This window comes from Urocampus carinirostris, chromosome 3, assembly GCF_059441175.1.
Source record: "Urocampus carinirostris isolate Australia breed hairy pipefish chromosome 3, RoL_Ucar_1.0, whole genome shotgun sequence".
In the NCBI taxonomy this organism is placed as follows: Eukaryota; Metazoa; Chordata; class Actinopteri; order Syngnathiformes; family Syngnathidae; genus Urocampus; species Urocampus carinirostris.
Window position 1 is genome coordinate 37,745,996 of NC_142351.1, and position 22,639 is coordinate 37,768,634.

Sequence of the window (22,639 nt, forward strand, 5' to 3'; positions counted from 1 at the left end):
TGAGAACAATCGAGAACAATCGAAAATAACACGGGAGCTGCTGGAGTGGCTGCCATTCGTGACGGCGCCGGAAGAAAAGATTCAATTTGAATCATGTACAAACAAACAAACAATTGAATCATGTACAAACAAACAAACAAACAAAATATTCATGTTACAATAAGTGGAGTGTTAATAAAATGGGGGAAAATAATTTCTGATACTGATATAACCAGGTAAAACTAATTTTAAGTTACCTGTCCAAATGAATGTTGTGCCATCTATAAGCACAGTAAATGTAATTAGTAATAGTGAGAAACCTGTATGAGTTTTATTTGGCTTAGCTGGGGATTGAACCAGGGTCTCTGAAAGGTGAATGGTTAACCAAGTGATCATTAAGGATTAGATATTTAGTGGTATGGTTCATGTCTGTTTCAAAGACGGTAATTTAATACTGTAAAGAGTGACAATATTTCAACTGTAGACAAGGTTCAGTCTCATGTCCTATTCATTTTCAATGGGATGGTCCAACTTTCCACCAACTTTATTGTAAATAATATCATCCAGTGGAATAATATATTGTTATTATTATAAGTTGGCTGAGCACAATGGCTACACGCAGAGGTCACAATTCAAATCCCATTGAGAGTTGTCCCAAGGACATTAAAGAACCATATGAATATACACTTGATTAAAACTGTAATGAAAACGTATGGAAATAAAATTTAAAAACTAAACAAATTAAACAATTACCAAGTTTCACTATTTATTTTCAGCATTATTTGTTTATGTGTGGTACAAGATTCAGTTCAGTCCTTATCCCCAATAGCTCACCTGGTTAAGCACTCGCCTGCCATACACGGGGTTGCAAGTTTGATATTCCCAGCCATACCAACATAAAACTTAAATTTACTCAATGTTTTCAGTATTACAACAGTGTGTTTGGAAAAAATAATGTACCAGCTCAGCTCATTCAAAGTCCTCAGTACAACGTCAAAACAGGGTTCCGAGAGCTTCCGGTAAGTTAAATTTAAGACTTTTATAAAGACTTTTTAATGCATTCTGAAAATAAATTTAAGACCATCCATCCATCCGTTATCTGCACCGCTTATCCTCAGTGAGGGTCGCGGGGGGTGCCAGAGCCCCTCCCAGCTGTCTTCGGGCAGTGGGCAGGGGACACCCTGAACCGGTTGCCATCAAGTCGCAGGGCACACAGATACAGACAACTCACTCACTCATACACACCTAGGGACAATTTGGACCAGCCAATCAACCTGACATGCATGTTTTTGGAATGTGGGAGGAAACCGGAATGCCCTGAGGAAACCCACGCAAGCACGAGGAGAACATGCAAACTCCACAGAGGACGGTTCGATCTCATAACCTCAGAACTGTGCCGCACACGCGCTAACCACTGCGCTGAAAATTTAAGACCAAGTCAACAAAAGAACAATTAAAACACCAAACTAAACTAAAACCACAAATATTTCTTGGACACAATACATGTTGCCTCGTATACATGACCTGGCACAACTTTTAGCCATGGCGAAAAACGTTTGTTGGACATCCACTTGTCATTAAATTTACTCTTTCCCATGGACCAAAGTAAACATCTCAGTCCAAAGTTGCTATGCGTATTGTGGGTAGACCCAAAACATTGCTGCTCTGAAAGGCCCAACTGAAACCACATCACTGTTTTGATAGTTTCATTATTGTGGTCGCGCGATGTTGCCACAAAGGTAAATCGGTGATTTACTAACTTAAACAAATATAAATCTTACTAATGTGTTCACATTTTTAAGACTTTCAAAAATTGGATTTAGGACATTTTAATGCCATTTAAGCCCTTATTTTTAAAATAATAAATTCAATGCCTTTTAAGACTTTTAAAGATCAACGGAAACCACGTAAGAAGACACAGTAATATTTGACTATTAGATATCGCCGTAATGTTTAGTGCAACAGAAAACAAGTACTGAAAAAGCCTCCAACAGTTTCCACGTCACGCTGCGATGTCTTTTTACACCACTAAAACGATGCTCTCGTGACTTCCATGATGTGGGTTTTGACTCTTATAGGGGTGTGTGTTCTCTGCTGTTTTCAGCACACTCATTAATAGAACATGGCGCTGATTCAAAGACATTATTTTACTAGCGAATGTTGAGCCATGTGAAAGTTTACGCCATTTTATAAATGTAGATATCGTTTAAACACGGAATAAAAATGGTTCCCTTAAAAACAAATGGTGTTCCAATGGTAGATAACTTTTCTCATTTAGTGTGTATTGAGTTTACTTAATTTCTAACTTGTATTTTAGGTAAAATAAGACATATTTTAAATATGTCTTTCTAATTAAATACTGTACTTTAAAGGGACAGTATTATCTGACCACCAACTATCATTGTATTGTGTAATGCAACCGAACACAAGTGCTATCTTTCTTCAACAATCAGCAGAAATCAAGTAGCATTTTTCAACTTTCAGGATTTCCACATATCAATTTAAATTCACATAGTCTTGGTAGTAGTAGTGCTAATAGTACTATGTGAAGCTTTTATTTCCAATGTGATGCTTTATTATTATTTAATATGATAATTAAAGCTGTGTATTGCAGCCTGTGCCATTCCAAAGTGTAAAGCAGTTAGGCAGCAGCTGCTCGGGTAGATGTTTTGTCCCTTTGGAGCTAAAATATTGATCAGTTTCCCAGCAGCCCACGCAGACTTTGCCCCCACCATTTCTATGTATAATTGAAGTGTATAACTCTTTCTGTCGCTTTCACTATATGTGTGTGTTTTTGTGTGTGGCATGCCAGTTGGGAGAAGGAATTAAGCACAGAGGTACCCGGAAAGCCTCTCCGTGCTGCCATGGCGACTGCTTTGTCCATCAATCATAAGGCATTTTTTCACACAGGAGGATTTAATGGGCTAGCTACATTTACTGAACGGTGTGTCATACCTTGTGAAAGAACAGAGGATAACAAAAAATCAACTCGATACAATTTCATTGCTGGCCACTAGTTGCTGTTTTTTTAAGCTAAAAGCATATGACTCCTCTAGGTCGTTATGGGTTAATGAGTAGTTTTCCTCCCAGATGACAAGTCAACTGGTCTCTTTTAGATTGCAGTTTCTGAATTGTAATCCTAAAAAAGTGAGGATTTGTCAACATTCCACATTTCTTTAAACTTTCTGGGAGTTGTGATTTAGAAACCCTACAACACCAGAAGTGATGTCTTTAGCCGGTGCCCAGGACAGGTCAGGCCTAATACTGCAATCATTACATTTTGTTCGGGGCAGGTTTTTTCTATGCTCATTTTTTTTTCATTATGATCCACACGTCATTGTTCTTCTTTTTCTCTCTGGCTCTGTCTCTCTCTTAAAATGCCGCGCTAGATTCTTAAGGATGTACTGCAGCTGTGGTTTGTGGACCAATTATCAACCCATCAAAATGTTCCCTACAACTCTCGGATGTTGGTTAATGAAAGTAAATCTGTGAATTGTTATTTAAAAGACAATTGATAAATGTTACTAAATACTATTAGTTCAAGTTTTACATATATATATATATATATATATATACATATATATATATATAAAGTGTAAATGGTCTGCATTTATATAGCACTTTTCAAGTCAATGAAGACCTCCCAAAGCGCTTTACAATGTGCTTCACACTTGCCCATTCACACACACTCACACACAGCGTCAGCCATGCAAGGCAACTACCTACTTATCGGGGGCTTCATTCATTCAGAGATTCAGTGTCTTGCCCAAGGGCACTTCGACATATAACAAGAAGGAGTCGGGAATCGAACGTGCAACCTCTTGATCCCAAGATGAGCGCTTTATCTCCTGAGCTACTGCCGCCTCCTAGTGGGAGGAGGCTACAGTCAAGAACACATTTCACATTTTTGAATCTTTCTGGGAGATTGATACAAAGATGACAAAACAAATATAAATCGTGTTATTGTGTTCACATATTCAAGACTTTTGAAAATTGGATTTAAGACATTTCAATGCCAATAAGGGCCTTATTTTTAGAATACTGAATTCAATGCTTTTAAGACTTTTCAAGGATCCGTGGGAACCCTATAAAAAAGTATCAGAAAGCCGAAGGGAACAGGCAATTTACGCAGCAGTCATAAAAAGACGTGTTAACAAATTACAACAAACGAAGGGGCATGACTGCTTTCAGGGCTTTTATTATTGGTTCTGCACTCTGCCAACTGATATGTCGAAAATTATTTCTCACACAATTGATTAGAGATTGGTTTGCCTGTCTACACTCGTCTGTAGAGTTCTGCTACAAATGCAGGGAAAAAATGATAACAATTTCTTTATTTACGACGTATTCGTCATTTTTTGCAGAAGAGCAACAATCATTCACTCCTTCACACGCGAGTCCCCAATTAATTGTCTAGAAAAATATCAACCAGTATTGGGCACGTTACTTTTAAATAGTAATTAGTTGTAGTTGCCCATTAGTTTGTCCAAAAAGTAGCTGAGTTAGTAGCTGGATTAATAAATAGTCACAGTAACCAGCTACCCCGGAGAATAACTATTTCCTTAAAAAGAACCCTTCTCCCAGTGGTAGTATTTTTTTCCTTTCTGGATTTCCTTTGACTTTTACTTTGACTAAACCATCAACTGGATTTTTTTTTTCTTCTTGAAACTAACTCAACCAAACTGATTGTCCTGTTTTTTCCTTATTTAATTTTGAGCCCAATATTTTGTAAATATTGTGTTGTTGTAAATGTTCAAAGGTTTTTACTGACGTTATTGTAGTTGCTATTGTATCATTAAGTTATTTGTTTCTCCAAGCTCCTATGAACCTAGAGATGTACATGCCCTGAAGTGGGTTACAGTAGCATCATCATTTTCCCAAAAATGTTTGAACTGAGCAAAGGTAGAGTAAGGATTTTGAAAAGTTCGAATGGCGTATGAATAAATGAACTAAATATAACAAGTGCATATCCGGTTGCTTGCCATTGAAGTGTTTAAATGAGGCAGACATTATACAATTTACAATGTCACCCATGAACGACAAACACAGCAATGCTCGTGCAAATATATCCACCATGTGTGTGCTCCACAATGTGAGCCCAATGACACTGGCTGAGCAGAAACATTTTTCCTGATTTATATAACTGGTGTAATTGTTTAGGGGGAGGTGACGGCTGGGTGAATGTGATGCAATACTCATTGTTAAAATAAGACACGTGCGTAAAAAAGCATGCAATTCTTTTCCAAATGAAGCGTGATAAAAGAATGTAAAACATGAATTTTATTAAAGGAACATTGTTTATTATTTAGAGCCTTCTAGGGATAAAAACAAATGCATTTGATACAAAGCAATATTGGTTTGAATAATCAACAAAAATACATTACCTACAGTATATCATAAACTAGAGGTCGACCGATTATCGAGCAGGCCGATTATCCGCATCGACATTTGGGGATTTAACAGATATCAGTATCGGCCTTTTTACTTATTTGAGGCGCTGATTATTAACCACAACACCAGGCAACAGCCGAGCCAAGCTTTTCTCTTCCTCTCCTGCCTTCTGTCTCTGACGCTCCCCACCCTGCGCCTTCTGATTCGATAAGCAACTGAGGGCAGAGCCACTGAAGCAGGAAGCTGTCACCACCCCACACTTTCCGAAGTCGCAAGAGTTAGGGCTGTTGGGAATAGTATTTATATTCGCAATTAACGTCTGTTATTCTCCCCCCGCCTTTGTGACCACCCTTGTCTGAAATGTCGAGTAAATGTCGTCAACGCACAGCGATGCACACGCAGAATCTGCAAATACTGGTGTTGTGCCTAATTTAGAGTCCCCTAAAGAATTTGACTCATCTTTACGTAAACTCTTTTTTTTTCGCGATCGTCACCTGCATGTTATATAAGAAATAACGATTTCCGTGATTAAAACAAAACAAAAACTTTCTTTGTTTAGAGATATTTATGCGAACGTCACCAATACTGGAAGTTGCTAATCGCTATAATACTCACAATCACGACTAGCCGTACTCAAGTAGGCTTTATATAGCTTACTATAGTAGCCCTATTTTAATGCACATTTATTGTGCGTGGTTGTTCACTGATTGCTTTAACTAGAGCACAATTGTGAATGAGAACCTGGTTTTATTGGATTTCCCTGTGTAAACAAATGTCGTATGGCTTTGAGACAACAGAGGAATACAACACTTATAAGTCATGTGAAAGTGAAAGATTAGTTATGTAGTGTTGAAATTGTAATGTATTTACTTTAGAAGGTTTCAGAGTGCTTATTTAAGTTTTATTCGAAATTTATGACAAATATTCTTTGTTTCTTTTCGCATTATCAAAAATATCTTATGCCAATTTTTAAGCTTTTACAGCAAATGAACATCCAAGTAACAAGTTAAAGGCCCCCTTTCAATACTAATAGTCCGTATCGGCCCTGAAAAACCCATATCAGTCGGTCCTTTATATACACGTGCATTTTTAATTACTTGTAGGTCGAGAAAATGTATATTTAGTTCACATAACATGAAGCTCACCTAGAAGGAGAAATCGTCTGCCATCTTGCAGCAACAGGTACCACCAAAAACCTTGTGAAAGGCTAGGTGGAAACATTAGTGGGAAAATGGTGCCGGTTTGTCACTTTAAGTTACAGTAGTTTGTATTCTTCCTTATGCTATTTTGCACACGATTTCAGTTGCAGTACTCCGGGGGTCAGCAATAAGCGGCTTTGAAGCTACATGCGGCACTTTGGCGCTCCCCAATGGCTCGCTGGCGCATTTTCAAAATTGTTTGATGATCGAAAATTATATGGAATCTGCAGGAGGACAAACATGACACAAACATTCTTAATGTTTTCAAACTGTGTATACTTATATATATATATATATATATATATATATATATATATGTATGAATATATGTTTTGATATCTTTTTTGGTCCAATATGGCTCTTTCAACATTTTGCACAACACAATAGCATACCTGTCAACCTGTACGTTTTTGCCGTACAAAGTACATCTTGAGACGTGTACGACGTACAAGAAAATCTGTATGGAAAAACGCAATATTGTCAATTATGGGTACCATCCGGTATACACAGACTATCACGAAACAGCAAATCAATCAAGTCAAATGAGTTCGCCGCAGGAGTCTCTATCTTGGTATCGTTTTTTTCGTTGCAAACGAAGCGAGCGGTTCGATGCTACTGTGCGCATGCGTCTGCTGCCTGGGGATTACCCATCATGTATCATTCCAAAAAAAGAAAAAAAATATGGTGTACAATTATTTAGTACGGGAAAATACGAGTTTGTACGGGCATGGAGCCGTGGATGTTGACCGGTATGCAATAGAGACGTCTCGTGGTCAAATATTACACAGTGTGCCTTAAAGTGCCAGTGTCGAAGTGCACATTTTTTAGCTACTGTCAAAAATTGTTCAAGTAATTGATACCATAATAAAGAATGGAAGAGGAGGGAGGAGATACTCGAACAGTAGAAAGAAAAACTGCTGACCTAATGAATCAAAAAAAAAAAAAAAAATCTAAAATCATAGAACATTGTACACTGAACCCATTGTGCTTTCTGTATTGGAGATTGATTAGACAAAAGCCAAAAGAAAATATACATAAAATTGTACGAGTTCGTTCTTTAGCAGGCTTGGGCAAACTTCTTGAGCTGCTGTCTGAATTGGGTCAAAAAAATGTGGTTGAGGGGGCGGCAAGGCAGCAAAAAATGCTTGACTTGATTAATTGTTTCAAACAGGGAGTCTCGAATCTTATACCGAGGCAATACATGAGTAAAATAAGATAATGTAGACCTATCCATTTTTCGCTTATTTACTATTTCAGGTGATATTCATACATTCATTATTTCCACGACCCAAGAACAGGCCAGAGACCGTCAACAGTGGAGAAGGCTGTCCAGAGTTGCGTCTTGATAGGTGTCCTGACGACCCACGGGTTTAGGATTATCATTTATATATTCATAAATAGATCAGAAGTTGAAAAAAATATATAATTTTCCTATTCAAGCATTAAATTTGAACAAATGCATTGAAAAACTCCAAATATATTATTATCTATCTATCCATCTACCTTGGTCATATCCCTCAAGAGAGGTGACTGACAAGACAATCACATACAATAACAAATAAAATAAAATAAAAGGAAAACAAAAAGAAAAGAAAAAGGGAAAAAAATAGCAACAAAAAACACACACACACACACACAAAATTTTTTGGACCATGGCCAACCCAAATGCCCAAACAAGTTGGGCACCTCGGCACCTAAATTGGTCATGCTTTCGTCCCTCCAGATGAAACGGGACACAAGAAAGCGGCCATGTCACTCGGGTCAGAGTGACACAACACACTCTTTGGTTCAACAGCAGAGACCAACAGCTTTCACTAGTTTAACCCTGCCGAATCATACAGGTGCCCTTCCCATCCCTTTGAACGCGTCCAAACATCCCACTATCCTCTCCACTCATTCCTATCACCAACAAGAGCTCCAGCTTCCACTACATTAAGACCTCTTTCCTGCAGTGCACTCATAACACCATCCATCTACGTCAATCGCGGCCTTCCTCTTGGTCTCCTTCCATTTACTTTTGATAAATAGCAGAAGTAAATGAAGCAGAAGTCAATATACTATTGCTAGCACAAAAGTTTTTCGTATGGAATTTGATAAATGTCTTGATAAATAAAATAATCAAAAAATAGCAAATATGTCAAAATGCTTCACATAAAATGTATTTTTCAATGGATGATATTGCATACATGGACACTGTGGGACAAGGGTGGAACCAAAACAAACATGTTTTTAACTGTATTACCTTTTTTCTAAACAGCATACAGAAACTCTTTGCTACTTTGCGATTTGGTTAGAGCTGGTTCACTGCTTCTAGGATTTTGAATTGAATTGTATTCATTGTCATTGATATAAAAATATTGTCTCATCGTGTTCAGAGCAGACAGCACACACGGCATCATGGGGGCAGGTTAAGGGAGAGCTATGAGTGTTGGATGGACGTGACTGGTTGGTGTATGTTGGATGGGCGAGTGCACAAATCAATGAGTACACCTACCCCAAACAAACTGCAGAGCACAGCTACAGCTGAGCTCGTATTTTAGCAGCTTGTCACATTGAAAATAAATTCATCAATTAAATCAGACTGTGAGAAAAGTCAGAAGAGATCAAAGAAATGCTGATCACTAATGGGTGCTCCATTGATTGTAATTAGGTTCTGGAAGCGATTGAGACGTTGTTGAGAGTGAAAGCAATAGCGAGGCTGCAGGTCCAACCTACTGCTACGGCTAGGACAACAGCTCTCTTAAAACACCCCTGACAAGCCTGTATCTCACCAGTGTCTGAAACTCGAGAAGAAAAGTTACCGGACCAGGGCCGACAACTCTGAAAAGTTGCCTGCCCAGCCATAAAGTTGCCTGCCCCATTTTTCTCAACTTGAAACACAATAAGACGACTAGTCGCAAAACAAAAAACTGTTGTTGCAAAGTATTAAGGATTGATAATCAAAATATATAACAGAACAACTCTTTAAAATTAGGGTTATTATAAATCTACTTATAACATTTGATTGCATGTTTATGTCATCACTGTTTTCAATCTGCCATCAGTATGTACCTGTATTTACTCTTCATTCATGCAATGTCTGCGTTGCGTCGTGTGCTGCAAGCCACGAGAACACCTCTTTCCACGATGCTTTTAATGATCGTTTACGTTTTGTAGCGTCACAAATTTTGCTAGCTTCTTTTGAATATTTCTTCTGGGGCTGAGGTTTTGGCTTGATTTCTAACCACTTATCCATTTTTCTTGTGTTCTCTGTGCGTCTACTCTGAAAAATGATATGCAAATGCACAGCTTTATAACGCTCAGGAAAGTCCAGAAGCACGAAGTTATTCGATGCAGGCTTCCAATTGGCTGCCGAGTATGCAAATTGCTAAACAAACCGAAATTCCGGAATTTCCAAACCGAAAGAATATATCAAAATCGGAATAAAGCAAATATTTATTTTGAAAAAAAAATTGTTTTTTGAAAAAGTTGTCAACCACCCGGCCGGAGACGTTTTGTAAATTGTACGTCCAATGTAAAAGATGCACGCCCCGGGCGTCCAGGCAGACGTTATTTCAGACACTGATCTCACCAACCTATATCCATTACCCATGAATCGGATGACCTGGAGCTACAACTCTTAAGAAACCACTACTAGACAGTTTCGTTTTAATCATCGTGGAGACCTGACTCAATTTGAAATTACCGGATGCTAGCGTACAGCTAGTCAATCGCTCTCTTAATTGCTTTTTCTACACTGAAAAGAGAAGCCTTTATCTTGCACTTTTTTATAATGACAATAAAGACCATTTATTGAACTGCAATTCTGTGCTCTGTGTTTTTCTTTGCAGTTCTAAAGTTGCTCCGTGATTTTATTTGTGGGTCTAAAATTATTTTTTTTTGTCAAGTAAGTTTGACGCTTAGGAGCGTTTATTAAGTTACGACGCTACCTCGCAGATTTTCACTTTTTGCGAGGGATCTGGTCACCATAACGCGTTACCGAGGGATCACTGTATTATTTATAGTGGACGAATGTAAAGGCTAACAGGGCATGTGGCCTCGAAAGTAGTTTTCTCAATAACCAATACAAAAATCCGCCGATCGTTTAAAACTTACCCTCTTCGTTTTAACAATTAGATTTCAAATTGACACAATCAGTAAATAAAAAAAGATGAAGCTAAGACAACTTTCTGAATCTATTCCAAGTTGTTTTCTTGCATTTAATCAAGGACGCGCAGTTACCCATAACACTGCAAAGGGACTCTCGAGGAATGTCTTTTGTGATTAGAAGTGTTGACAAGAAATTAATCTCACCTCTCCTGTTTGCTTGGGAGATGAGGGAAATGACATAGCATCATCCATTGTTGCTGGCAAGCAAACACACTTCAATAGATGTGTTTTGTGCTTGTGATGAAAAGGCAAAGCAGTATTGTTTGCAAATAGTGGCAAAAGTATTTTTTTCTTTTGCGGTGCACACTTTGTGGGTTTTTCTGTAGGAAAATTTTCACAGCAGCTTTAACGACAAGTCAAATTTACAATGCTATTGTGCGCCTCCCTTTCAGTGTTGCAACAAAAGTCTCAACAACTTAACTTTAAAACTTGTATATTCTAAATAGAATGCCCTTTTTTGCACAATGGAAGACACATTAGTTAAATAATGAATGCTCTTTTCAAGCTATGTTTTGGTGATATCCCACCCCAATAATAAAAAAACAACAACCATAGAGGATGTTAATTAGCAAGCAGGACCAAAAAGCTAAAATAAATACTGTATTTTCGCAACTGTGAAACACACCAAAACAACATGTCATTTAAGTTCGTCCATTTTGTTTTGTTTTTCTTTTATATTATTAAAAGATCTGTAATTTGTGGGCATACATCAAATGTATAACCCTTGAAAACTGAGGGAACACTGAATTATCTTCCAGCGAGTTACTACAGTGCTTCGTTTTTTAGTTTAATTTAGCTAAAAATGCTTTTGTAATCGCCATCGTTACAATGAACTCAACAAAGGAGCAAGGCATTATTAAGACCAAAACAGCAATGGAGGGAGGTCAACAGGCATTTTGGTCTTTGTCTTGTGTGTGTGTAATCATGACTTTAATGGTACATATAAAACAAAGTGGCAAAAGGCTTGAGAGCAGTAAATCCTGATTGGGGTTATTTCTATTGCCATTGTGTGCTATAAGCTTCACTCGTAGGTTCAGTAGCAGCAAGTACCAAAGTGCAATGCACACATCAGCTATTTTGTGCTTCGACACAACTTTTCAAAGTGCGTTTATGGAGTTGAGCGAGGGAAGGAAGAACCTACATTGATTGCCAAACTATTGTAGTTGAAGCATTTGTTGGCAAGTGGGATAGAATTGAGTCGGCATGGTGAACAGGCTGAATTCTCAACAAAGTTATTTTCAATGTAGATATTGCATAAAATCCAGACCAAAAATTCCCCTTTTAGTGTATGACTATCATTAATTGGAAACCCCCAAACTAAAATATAGACTAAAATAATAATAGACAGGGCAGCGTTCGGCAGCTCCAAAATGTGAAGAGTTAAATGAGGTAATCACAACCAGATATTATGAAAAACGTCACAGTGAAAAGAGCCTGGTTTCAGTTCATCTGTTCTTTTCCATTTATATCACAACATTGCCCTCTGCCGTTTCATCTTCTAGTTGTTTTTCACCTAGAGGGGGGTAACGTCACGGAACTACAAAAAAATAATCATTGATTGTGTCGTGAGTTTTGAACATTGTTTTGAAAGATGAAAATGAAAAAAAAACATCTAAAATGATTTATAAGATTTTTAGGGCTGTAAAAAATTCAAATATTCATAACTAGAGAGCTATGGTTCACCATTTCTCAGTCAAAATGATCAGTGTTTAACTGATCAACTATCATTTCTTAAAGGCAATCAAAAACAGGGTAAAGGATCATATTCAAATGTTTGGGCACCCCAGCTCATTTTCAAGATTTTCCTTTATAAATCATTGGTTGTTCAGATCAGCAATTTTAGGTAAATAAAAAAAAGGAAAAATAGTATTAAAAATGATAATATTATCCCCCAAAAAACGGTTGCTCGTTTTATTTTAATACCACCAACCAACAGAAAAAATATATATAGTAAGATTATTCATTTGTCCTCACCGCAAAGTTCGTTTTTCAATAAAAATATGAAAGCCACAAGTGATGCAATGCATATTGTACGATGTGATATTTCAAATTTCAGAACAAAATACTCATTCCCCAGTGATTTAGAATATAGTATCAATATTGTCACAGGCCACTGCCCGTCAGTGCTAAGGTCCGACTCATCTCAGAAGAGTGGGATGACACTTTGTCCAGATAAACAACGGCAACCAGATGATGAAGGGTCGGTATCCGAGTCAGATCAGGAGACTTCTGTACTGGTAACCATGGAAATCAGTACTATCCGTTTCATGTGGGAGGGCAAACCCCTACCCCAAAAATGTCCTGTAGAGGGATGGGTGCCTCCAGGCTATACGTGCCCGAGACACACCACAAGAATAGATCACCCGACGACCCTGGCAGTAAAGGGGTCTGTGAACCATGGATATAGCAGACTGTGAAATGAAGTTTTACAGAAAGTGTGCAATAATAAGTGTTTTGGGATCTGGTTAGAGGTATTTTGACCAATCTTCTTTACAAAACATCTCCAGTTCAGGCTGGTTTGCTGGTTAATAAATAAGCAGTCATAAATGTTTTCAGACGTCATCTGTTTTTCAATAATAATCAAGTCCAAGAACTGAGATGGCGATTTGTGATTGTCATTCCAGAACGTTGTACTTGTTCTTCAGCATGAATGCCTTTGTAGAATTTGCAGTGTCTTGTTGAAGAATCTCAGGGCGCAACTTTAACTTTAGCTTGGAAGACTGTGTTCTTCTTATATCCAAATAACTTAATTTTAGTTTCATCAGTCTGCTTTAGGTATGTTATGCATTTTCACAAGCAAGCTTCATTTTGGTATAAGGTGCTGTGGAAAAGGACATTTGGACAAGATACATTCATTTTGGAATAAGGTGCTGTGGACTGATGAAACTAGTCAAGTGAAGTCATATTTATTTGTATAGCCCTAAATCGCAAATTTCTCAAAGAACTGCACAGGCCACAATTAAAATATCCCCTAAAAGCTGCAAGTGGGCAGGGCAAAACTCAAAAACCTTAGCATGAGAAAATCAAGAATCTTCGAAAAAGGGGCACAAGAGGGGAGAGGCTTGGGTAACGATTCACAAAACGCAGACAACATCAACAATAAACATAGGTAATAACTCAAAATGTTCCAAACAGCGATGATGCAGCTTCCCATCTTAGCCTGCTGGTCAATGCAGATGATGACATGCATAATGTCCAGGTGCTAAAATTGTGTTATTCGAACATAACAAAGGGCGGTATACATGGCAGAAGAATAACACAGCATTCAAGGAGAAACACTTTTTACCCACAGTATAATTTGGTGCTTGTTCTATTGTGCTGTGGAGCTGTGTGGCCAATGAAGATACTAGAAATCTTGTTAATGTTGAAGGTTAATTCCAGTCTGTATCACAAGATTCTTACCAACATTTTTCAAGAATCAGTAGCAAAGATGAAGTTGCGCCAGGGATGGATACCTTAACAAGACGACGATCCTAATCACTGCAAAAAATCTACTTAAGAGGAAAAAGTACAGGATTCCAGAATGGGCATCTCAGTTCTCCGAGTTGGATATCATTGAAAATCTGTGGTGTGGATTAAAGCGAGCTGTCCATGCTCTGAAACTACCAAACGTGACTAAACTGGAGATGTTTTTTAATAAAGAATCCAGATACTCACCGGAAGTTTTTAGAAGTTGATATTTCTGTAAGAGAAGGCTCTAATGAATGTTGATGTCATTTTTTAAATTGAAGTACCCACCTTTATACAGCTACATACTTGTGTTTAAGTAATTATGCACAATTTCTTTGTTTTCATTCTTCCTCTATTTTTTTTACCTTTTTTCCTTTCATTTTTTTCTTATTTCCTTTTTCCTAGCTTTATACTTTTTTCGCTTGCCTTTTTTCTTCTTTGCTTTTCTAATTTCCTTTTTTATTTTATTTGTTACCTCTTTTTCCCTAACTATTTTACTTCTTTTTTTGGTTTTCCCCTGCTTTTTACCAGTATTTTTTAAGCTATTTTTCTTTTATTATTTCATTTTCTTATTTTTGTCTAATTTTTCTTTTTTTTTTGCTTTATTTTTTCCCCTCTCAAAGTTTTTTTGTGCTTAAGGTTACAGAGTAATTAGTCATATATGGATGAAAGCAACAAAAACAATCCAAAGAGCCGTTTGGGTGCCGAATAAGCCATTTCTTTTTAGTGAGCGAAGCCGAAAGAGACACTTCTCCAAAAAAGACAGAAACTCGAGCAGCAACATTGACGTAGGAACATAGGTAAGAAAGGTCACGTTTCCAGTGGCGCCACCTAGGGGTGGCCAGGGATGGCACCCCCTTTTCGTATTTGGGCCACCCCAATGACCACCCCGCTTGCTAGTACAGTGGGACCTCGCTACTTCGCGGTTCGACGTCATTCAGAGCTTCGCAGTCTGTAATGGTTAAAAAAAATATATATATATTATTATTATTTTTTTTTTTAAAACAATAAAAAAAAATTTTTTTTTTTTGATATGATTAATAGATCTCATCAGTTCAGGTCACCATAACATGTTTGCAGATTTTCACTTTTTGCGGGAATCCCCCTCGGCCGACGACCCTAGCACGGCGCGCCGTTCTCGTTTCCCGGCGCGCGGTTTCGGTGCGGCTTCCGCTTCACCGCCCCCCTAACCTCACAGGTCCCCCCTACCCCTTTCCCCCGCGGCCGCCCATCCGTCGGCCGGAGCCATCGAGGGCCGTGTAGCGCCATGTAGAGCCATCGCGGCCCGAGCAGGAGACGCCGGGCGCCGGTGTTGTGCCCAAATCCGACTCCCGTACAAAATCCTCCCCCACTCGCGTGAACGCGCATTCTGCTGCGCTTCCAACAGGCCGGCCTCCGCGCGGAGCGCCCGACCCGCTCGGCTTGTCGCGGTGTTGTGGGTATCGCGCCCAAGAGTACCCGCGCCGCGGGTTAGGGGCTCACTCGCGACCCTAATAAGGATAAGCGGTGCAGATAATGAGATGAGATTTTTTTTCTTTTTCTTTTTGAAGGGGCGTCGCTACTTTGCAGATTTTCAGTTTTTGCGGGTGGTTTTGGTCCACATTAACCTGGTCTAAAAAATAATAATTAAAAAAAAAAAAAAAAAAAACATTTTTAAGGATAAGCGGTGCAGATAATGAGATGAGATTTTTTTTCTTTTTCTTTTTGAAGGTGCACTGCTACTTCGCGGATTTTCACTTATCGCGGGTGGTTTTGGTCCCCATTAACCGCGATAACCGAGGTCTTACTGTATATCCTGAGATTGTTGTATAATCTGTTATGCATTGTGCCACCTCAAGATTTTAAGTGGCCACATCTGGCCAACCCAAAGAACATTTTCTGGAGGCGCCACCGCACGTAGCTACAGTACGTTGCCTAACCGTGCAGGCGATAATAAAAGTGAAACAAACTTGTTTATATTTTAATTTCTTAGTGATAAAGAATAACACAATAATATTTTCTTTGTAAAAAGCAAACTCTTACAAATCCCCCGAACCCCGCTTAGAGATTTTTTTAGTCCAAGTTGTGATCGCTAGAAGACCCATATAATCTATTTCTCGACAACAGCAAGCCTAGGACAGAATATTGAGACTTGACTTAGACACTTTGGCCAGTTATTTGCTGACAAATTCAGTCATTTACATTAACATTTACCAGCAATAATTATTTGTTTAAGCTTTTGTATGAAGTGTCATTCCTGTATATCGTGTGGATATAGTAGAAAGGCTTAAAAGTTAATCAAGTCCAAACCAAAGGAATTATGTCAACTTTCGCCCAACACATTTTATACAACAGGGACATGTTATGGTGACCTGAACTGGTGAGATCTATTAATCATATCAATTATGAATGCAATACCTAATTAGGCAAAGTGACGCATGTCCCATTAAACAAATCACAAATGCAGATGTTCATGTAAGATAAATGTTTGCTGGCTTATCACCGTGCATCGGCAGTAAATCATCTTAATTAATATGCATGTGCGACAATGATATTCAATGCAACCATGTATCAAATATTTTATTAGGTTATAATAGCCCAGAACGGTTGTCAAAGAGCTGATTTGTTAACAATGTATGCTATTGTAAACACTTTTTTTGTCTTGTCTGATTTTCCAAATACAGTAATCCCCGCTATAAAGTTTCTGGAAAATTCACATTAAATCCCAATCCATGAGGTACCCAAAGTAAATTGAATGCTGTTCTCGAACTATTTTGAGAATATGGACGGGTTCTGTCTCTTTTGAGATGTAAGATTCTAAAGTTGTGTCCCAATTTGAAATAAACACTGCAAGTGCTACTAACATTGAGTAAGGTGGGTTAGAGCACACAGAAATAGAAAGTTTTTATTCTCGCCTACGTTTGGTTTTTTTTTGCAATCACATGCATGCAAGAGTGTATAGCATGGGATTTTTTTCCGAAAAACCGGTGAGACAATATCTTGAAGCCTCATCTGGTACCTTGTCAAGTTTGATCACAATCTGAAAAACTAAACATTGTATTTTACACATTTTTAAGGGTAGGTTTAAGCGTTTCCAAAAGTGGCCATTTGAAGATAACCAGTTTACAACACTAAAACCTTTGCAAATGTGTATTTTACTTTGGCCATTTTTAGACATTGGGTAAAAGTTGTAAATGTTTGACTTCTTTCCAGATGTCAAATCGATGATTGTTAACACTTAATAATGATGCGCAAAATAATGATGCGTAAAATGAATCACAACTTGCATTGCGCACTTTTATTTTTGGATCGGATTTGAATGGCATAGAATTATGTTGGGAATTTTATTGGCAAACCAATGTCAATCATCATTCGATTTGGTTACTACTAGCTGAATATATTTGGAACTACAGGAGGCAATTTCCGTTTTATCCAGCTGCGGACCGTAAAAAAAGCCTTTATTGCTAGATAGTAGTGTCCATAAAAAGGTCAGAGGCTGACGACCATAATAGGAATAATTTTAAAAGAGTGTTTATTTTTAAAAGTGAGTTTTGGAGCGAAACAAACAGATTACTACAAGGAACGTCCAACGAAGCAGATATGTTTTGAGGCTTTTTTTTTCTTAACTGTCGTCGTTATCATATATTTTGGAGTAAATATTGTACACGGTTGGATCCACAGGACGGTCTGGGGTGAAATGACTCAATTTTTGCAGAATATCTACTCATCAGCTGAGTCCCTTGGGACTTTTAGGTTTTATTCGGCTTGATTGTTTTCGGGCATCTTGTTTCAGACTGATCGTGATGTTTCCGTTATGAGTACATTTTAAATGGTAATAATGACTTGAATCCCAAAAGTTTAAGCTTTCCAATGATATGTTGCATGACGTATTTCAGTGACAGGTGACATCCTATTACCAGTCCAGCGGCCATCATTATGCAATGTGCATTCTCATCTCATCTCTCATCTCATCAGCTGCACCGCTTATCCTCAGTAGGATCGCGGGGATGCTGGAGCCCATCCCAGCAATCATCGCAGGGCACACGGGGACAACAACTCACTCGCTCAGTCACAGTGTCCTAGGGACAATTTGGTCTGGCCAATTCACCTGAAATGCATGTTTTTGGAATGTGGGAAGAAACCGGAGTGTCCGGAGGAAAGCCACGCAAGCACGGGGAGAACATACAAACTACGCACAGTAAGGCCGGAAGCTGGATTTAAACCCACTCAGGAGGTTCCCACGACCTCAGAACTGTGCCGCACACGCGCTAACCACTGCGCCGCCCACAATGTGCATTCTAATTGCCAAAAATGTCCCTAAGAGAGTTAGTACTGTATTAGTAAAAAAAGAATGGATAAACGTTTCAGAGTACATTATACATTATTTTACATGATATTATAGAGCACTTTCATATGTTTTATGAATACTTGGGCCTGTAAAAAAGGTTTGTTCTTTAATTTCAATGTTTAAAAAAATAATTGCAAATAATTGCAAGGAAAAAGATTCTACTGCACGTAATGTTCCTATCATGGTTCATTTTGGAACATAACCTCCGCGATAATTCAAGAGTCACTGTATGCAATTAGATGTAAAAGTAAGTGAAAATATTCACTATTACTGTTTACCTGACTTGTTAACCTGACTGACTAACTGACTGCCCATTTTGCACATCTGGTTAGCTACTCCTCTTGCACTATCGGCACTATGGTAAAATACTATACGTAGCCATAATACAATACAACTTTTACTTATATCTGTACATTCAAGGAAACTGTGCGGGTCAGATGTATCGACATTTCGTTCTGTATACACGTGTACTAGAATGACAATAAAGTAGATCTGAATCTGAATCTGAATCTGAATCACTGCGGCAAAGTCCAACCACAACAAATACATATGTAATGCAATATGGATATATATGTAGATAATGATTTATCTGTGCCAAGTTAAATGAACATTATTACCTTTGTTTGGACAGAATATTTAATGCTGCTCTTGGACTCTGCCAGTCAGGTTAATGAAATGAAATAAAGATAGCTATTTATATGTAAATACAGCAATTTGTATGCATTATTTGCGCATTTCAAAACCAAAAAATACCAACCAATTACAATACAAACCAAAAATGTTTTTGCCAGAGATGATAGTAGTCATCAAGACCACTGCAGCATAAAATTTTGGTTAAAATTAATTCTTTATCCATTTTTATTTTGTGTCTTTGAGTGTGCATGTCAATAGGGGTCAACATAATCAAAGAACCAGTCCGTTATTGAAAGATAAAAAGTTATACCTCATTGAAGGTGATCTTATTGTTTTTCATCTTCTGTAGGAGGCTCCTCCATGTTCTCCCAAAAAAGCACTGGTGATTTCTATCATAGAATGTCACACGCAACTGGTAGGTGGCATCTTGCTGAGTCTCTGGGGTCAACTGAAAGGAAGGAAGACCACCAGTTTGTGTTAAATATTTGGAAAATTGAAAGCTTCGTTGATTCAACAAAATGAACGAAAGCAGTGGAACCAGCAAAAAAATAAAAGCCAAAGACTAATCCATCAATCGACAACTAATCAAGAATTAACTTAATGACAAACTATTTATATAATTAATATAATTAATATTTTTGGAATAAAAATCAACGTAACCCTCCAAATTTCAGCTAACGGAATTAAAATTTGAACTACCGTAATTTCTGGACTATAGAGCGCACCTGATTAAAAGCTGCACCCACCACATTTTAAGAGGATAACCGCTTTTGTACTTACACAAGCCGCACCTGTATATAAGTCGCATGCGCCCACATTAAAACATGTAACACGATCACAAACTTAACCCAAACCATAATTTGAGTCCCGCGATTTTAACTGAACATAAAGTACACAGTTCAAAAACCACAGCCGGCAGAATGACAGAAAATGATACCGGTAGTTAAGATTTGATGCAGAGTCCGGGTCCCGTTAAAAGTAATCCAAGGGAAAAAAAGTGTATATTTCCAAAGGTAAGGGTGGGAAAAATATATATCCACTATTATCTGCCGTGTCCACAAACACTCACCTTTACCGGTCCCCACTTCCCGTCATCCCCCGCATCTGTTACGCCCCTTCTTTTTAATTGGTCGGCGCAAGACTTATCAGAATAGGTGTCCAAAATAAATACAAATAAATACATTACAAAAATATACAGTTGCAAATACATATTATACACGGTTACACATATTTACAAAGAAAGACGGTACACCGAACTTTCATCCCAAACCGTGCCTGTGAAGGGTAGCAAAACGCTACTAACGACACGCTCACAATAGTTAACGGGTTTATTAAAAAAAATAACATACCGTACATGTAGAAATCACGGTAAACCGTTCTCATCTTCCTCCCTATAAATGACGTCATCGAAGTTGTCCTCCTTTAGTATGAGGAAGAGACTTTGTCATATAGACTTCGTCCCACGCCCCCTTATTCAAAATCACGCCAGCAACACGCTCGTAAGGTAAAGTTTGCGTGCAGTAGCTCTGTTTCCTTCTTCATTGTACTGCTCGATTGCGTTTAGCTTGTAAAGCGTCAGATACCATACAATCTGCGAGCGGCGGGCCTAGGACGCAGCCATAAAGAAGACTCGTCTGTACCCACCCGGAGGGGGGAGCCGGAGCTACGCTGTGGGAGTCCCGGCAGCAACGGCCTGGGTTGTGGAACCCAGAAGGGAGAGGACCCACGCAGAAGGGACTGGAAGAATGCTGCTTGGGAGGGTGGGATGGCAGAGCTATGCCCTTGCACAATAGTATTGCCTTTTACACGCTGGTTAACTACTGTTAAAAGAAAATAACTCTGAAATTGTTTAATTGATGTTGGAAATGTCAGGAAAAAATGTTAAAACGTCATATCGTCACGTCATATTGTCAAATATAAAAAAATTGTGAATATGCTTGATGGCTGTGTTTTGCTGCTGTTGGTGTCAGTGGATTTGTTCAGACCGAGAACAATCGACTTTGGCCTGGACGGATCTATTGACACTAACAAAGATGTTATATAATGAAATTGTGAATATGTTTGATTTTCGAGAAGGTTTGTTCAAACCTCACTTTGTGTTTGCTGTTAAAAACGTAATATTGGAATATAATATTGTGAATGTGCTTAATTGCTGTTGAGATTGTCATGATTGTTTTCTGTTTTTAGTGTCAATAAATTTGTTCAAACCAAAAAAAAATATTGTTAGAAAATGATACAATGAAATTGTGAATGTGTTTAATTGCTGTTAAAAGTGTCGATGAAAATGGTTCAAACCTCACATTGTTACTGTTAGAAGTGTCAATGGAAATGTTCAAATAAAAAATGTGCCTTGAACTCGAGCGCCGGTGGCCGCTGTTAGAGAAATTACATAAATTGGCCGCATCACTGAATAAGCCGCAGGGTTGAACGTTTGGGAAAAAAGTAGCAGCTTACAGTCCGGAATTTACCGTATTTGTTTCTTTGTCTTGTGATTACCAAAAACAACTATATTGATTGGTTCCTTCCAGACATGGGACCAAGTCACACATGTGCAAGTCTCAAGTAAGTCTCAAGTCTTCACCTTCAAGTCCCAAGTAAGTCCCAAGTATTTTTTTCTTGGGCAAGTCAAGTCACAAGTCAAGTCCCGAGTCTTAGATTGCCAAGTCCAAGTCAAGTCACAAGTCATAAAAACAGCGACTCGAGTCGACTCGAGTCCAAGTCACTAAGTCTCAAGTCCCCATGTCTGGTTCCTTCTCCTCAGAAAACCAATGTATTGCTCAGTTCACACGAGTTTGTTTTTTTACACATTCTTGGCCATTTCCATGGTCTCTAAGCCCTTTTTTAATAATTATCATGTATGCATACTTTCTGATGGAGTATTAATTTATTTTTCTTCAATTCTTTCATGAACAAATGCTGTCATTTAGAATGTATTCATCCAAATGAAAACTTTAAGTTGTGGTAAATGGTATGCATTTATATAGTGCTTATCAAATCACTGAAGCGCTTTACAATGTGCTTAACACTGACCCATTCATACACGTAGTCGCACAACGATAGCGGCGTCGGCCATGCAAGGAACCTACCTGCTTATCAGGGGCATTAGGAGTTCAGTGTCTTGCCATAGGAATAACAAGCTGTGGAATTTTGCCAACCGATTCACAACATATCTATCACTACTTGCTTTGCACAAGCCATCGATATTATTTTGCAGAACACTTATGTTAACAATTATAAATGGCATATTACTTTGCTCATTTTTCTACAAAAAAAAGCCAGACAAAAAAATTGTAAATCTCGAAAAACAGACAAAAATACAGTAAAAAAAGCATGATTATTAAACAAAGAGCATAACTTGTATTTCTAATAATAAATGATAAGAAAACTCTACTATTCTGGCTACTAGGGTGTTCTCTGGGGGCTACCTGGTGGACGCGGGCACCCCGTTGGAGAACCCTGCACTACATCTTGAGGCGACATCTAGTGATCAGATAACACACCTTGTGCCTTT

At 38.2% G+C, this 22,639-nt stretch overlaps 1 protein-coding gene across 1 annotated transcript in view; it reads right to left on the reverse strand.

The window, feature by feature from the left end:
• The window catches only part of nphp4 (nephronophthisis 4), a 216,020-nt gene that overhangs the window by 192,148 nt on the left and 1,233 nt on the right, over positions 1-22,639 (reverse strand). The window contains exon 2 of the mRNA XM_088331685.1: positions 19,439-19,576. Within this exon, the coding sequence (XP_088187811.1) occupies positions 19,439-19,576 (138 nt within the window). The remainder of the gene's footprint in view (positions 1-19,438; positions 19,577-22,639) is intronic.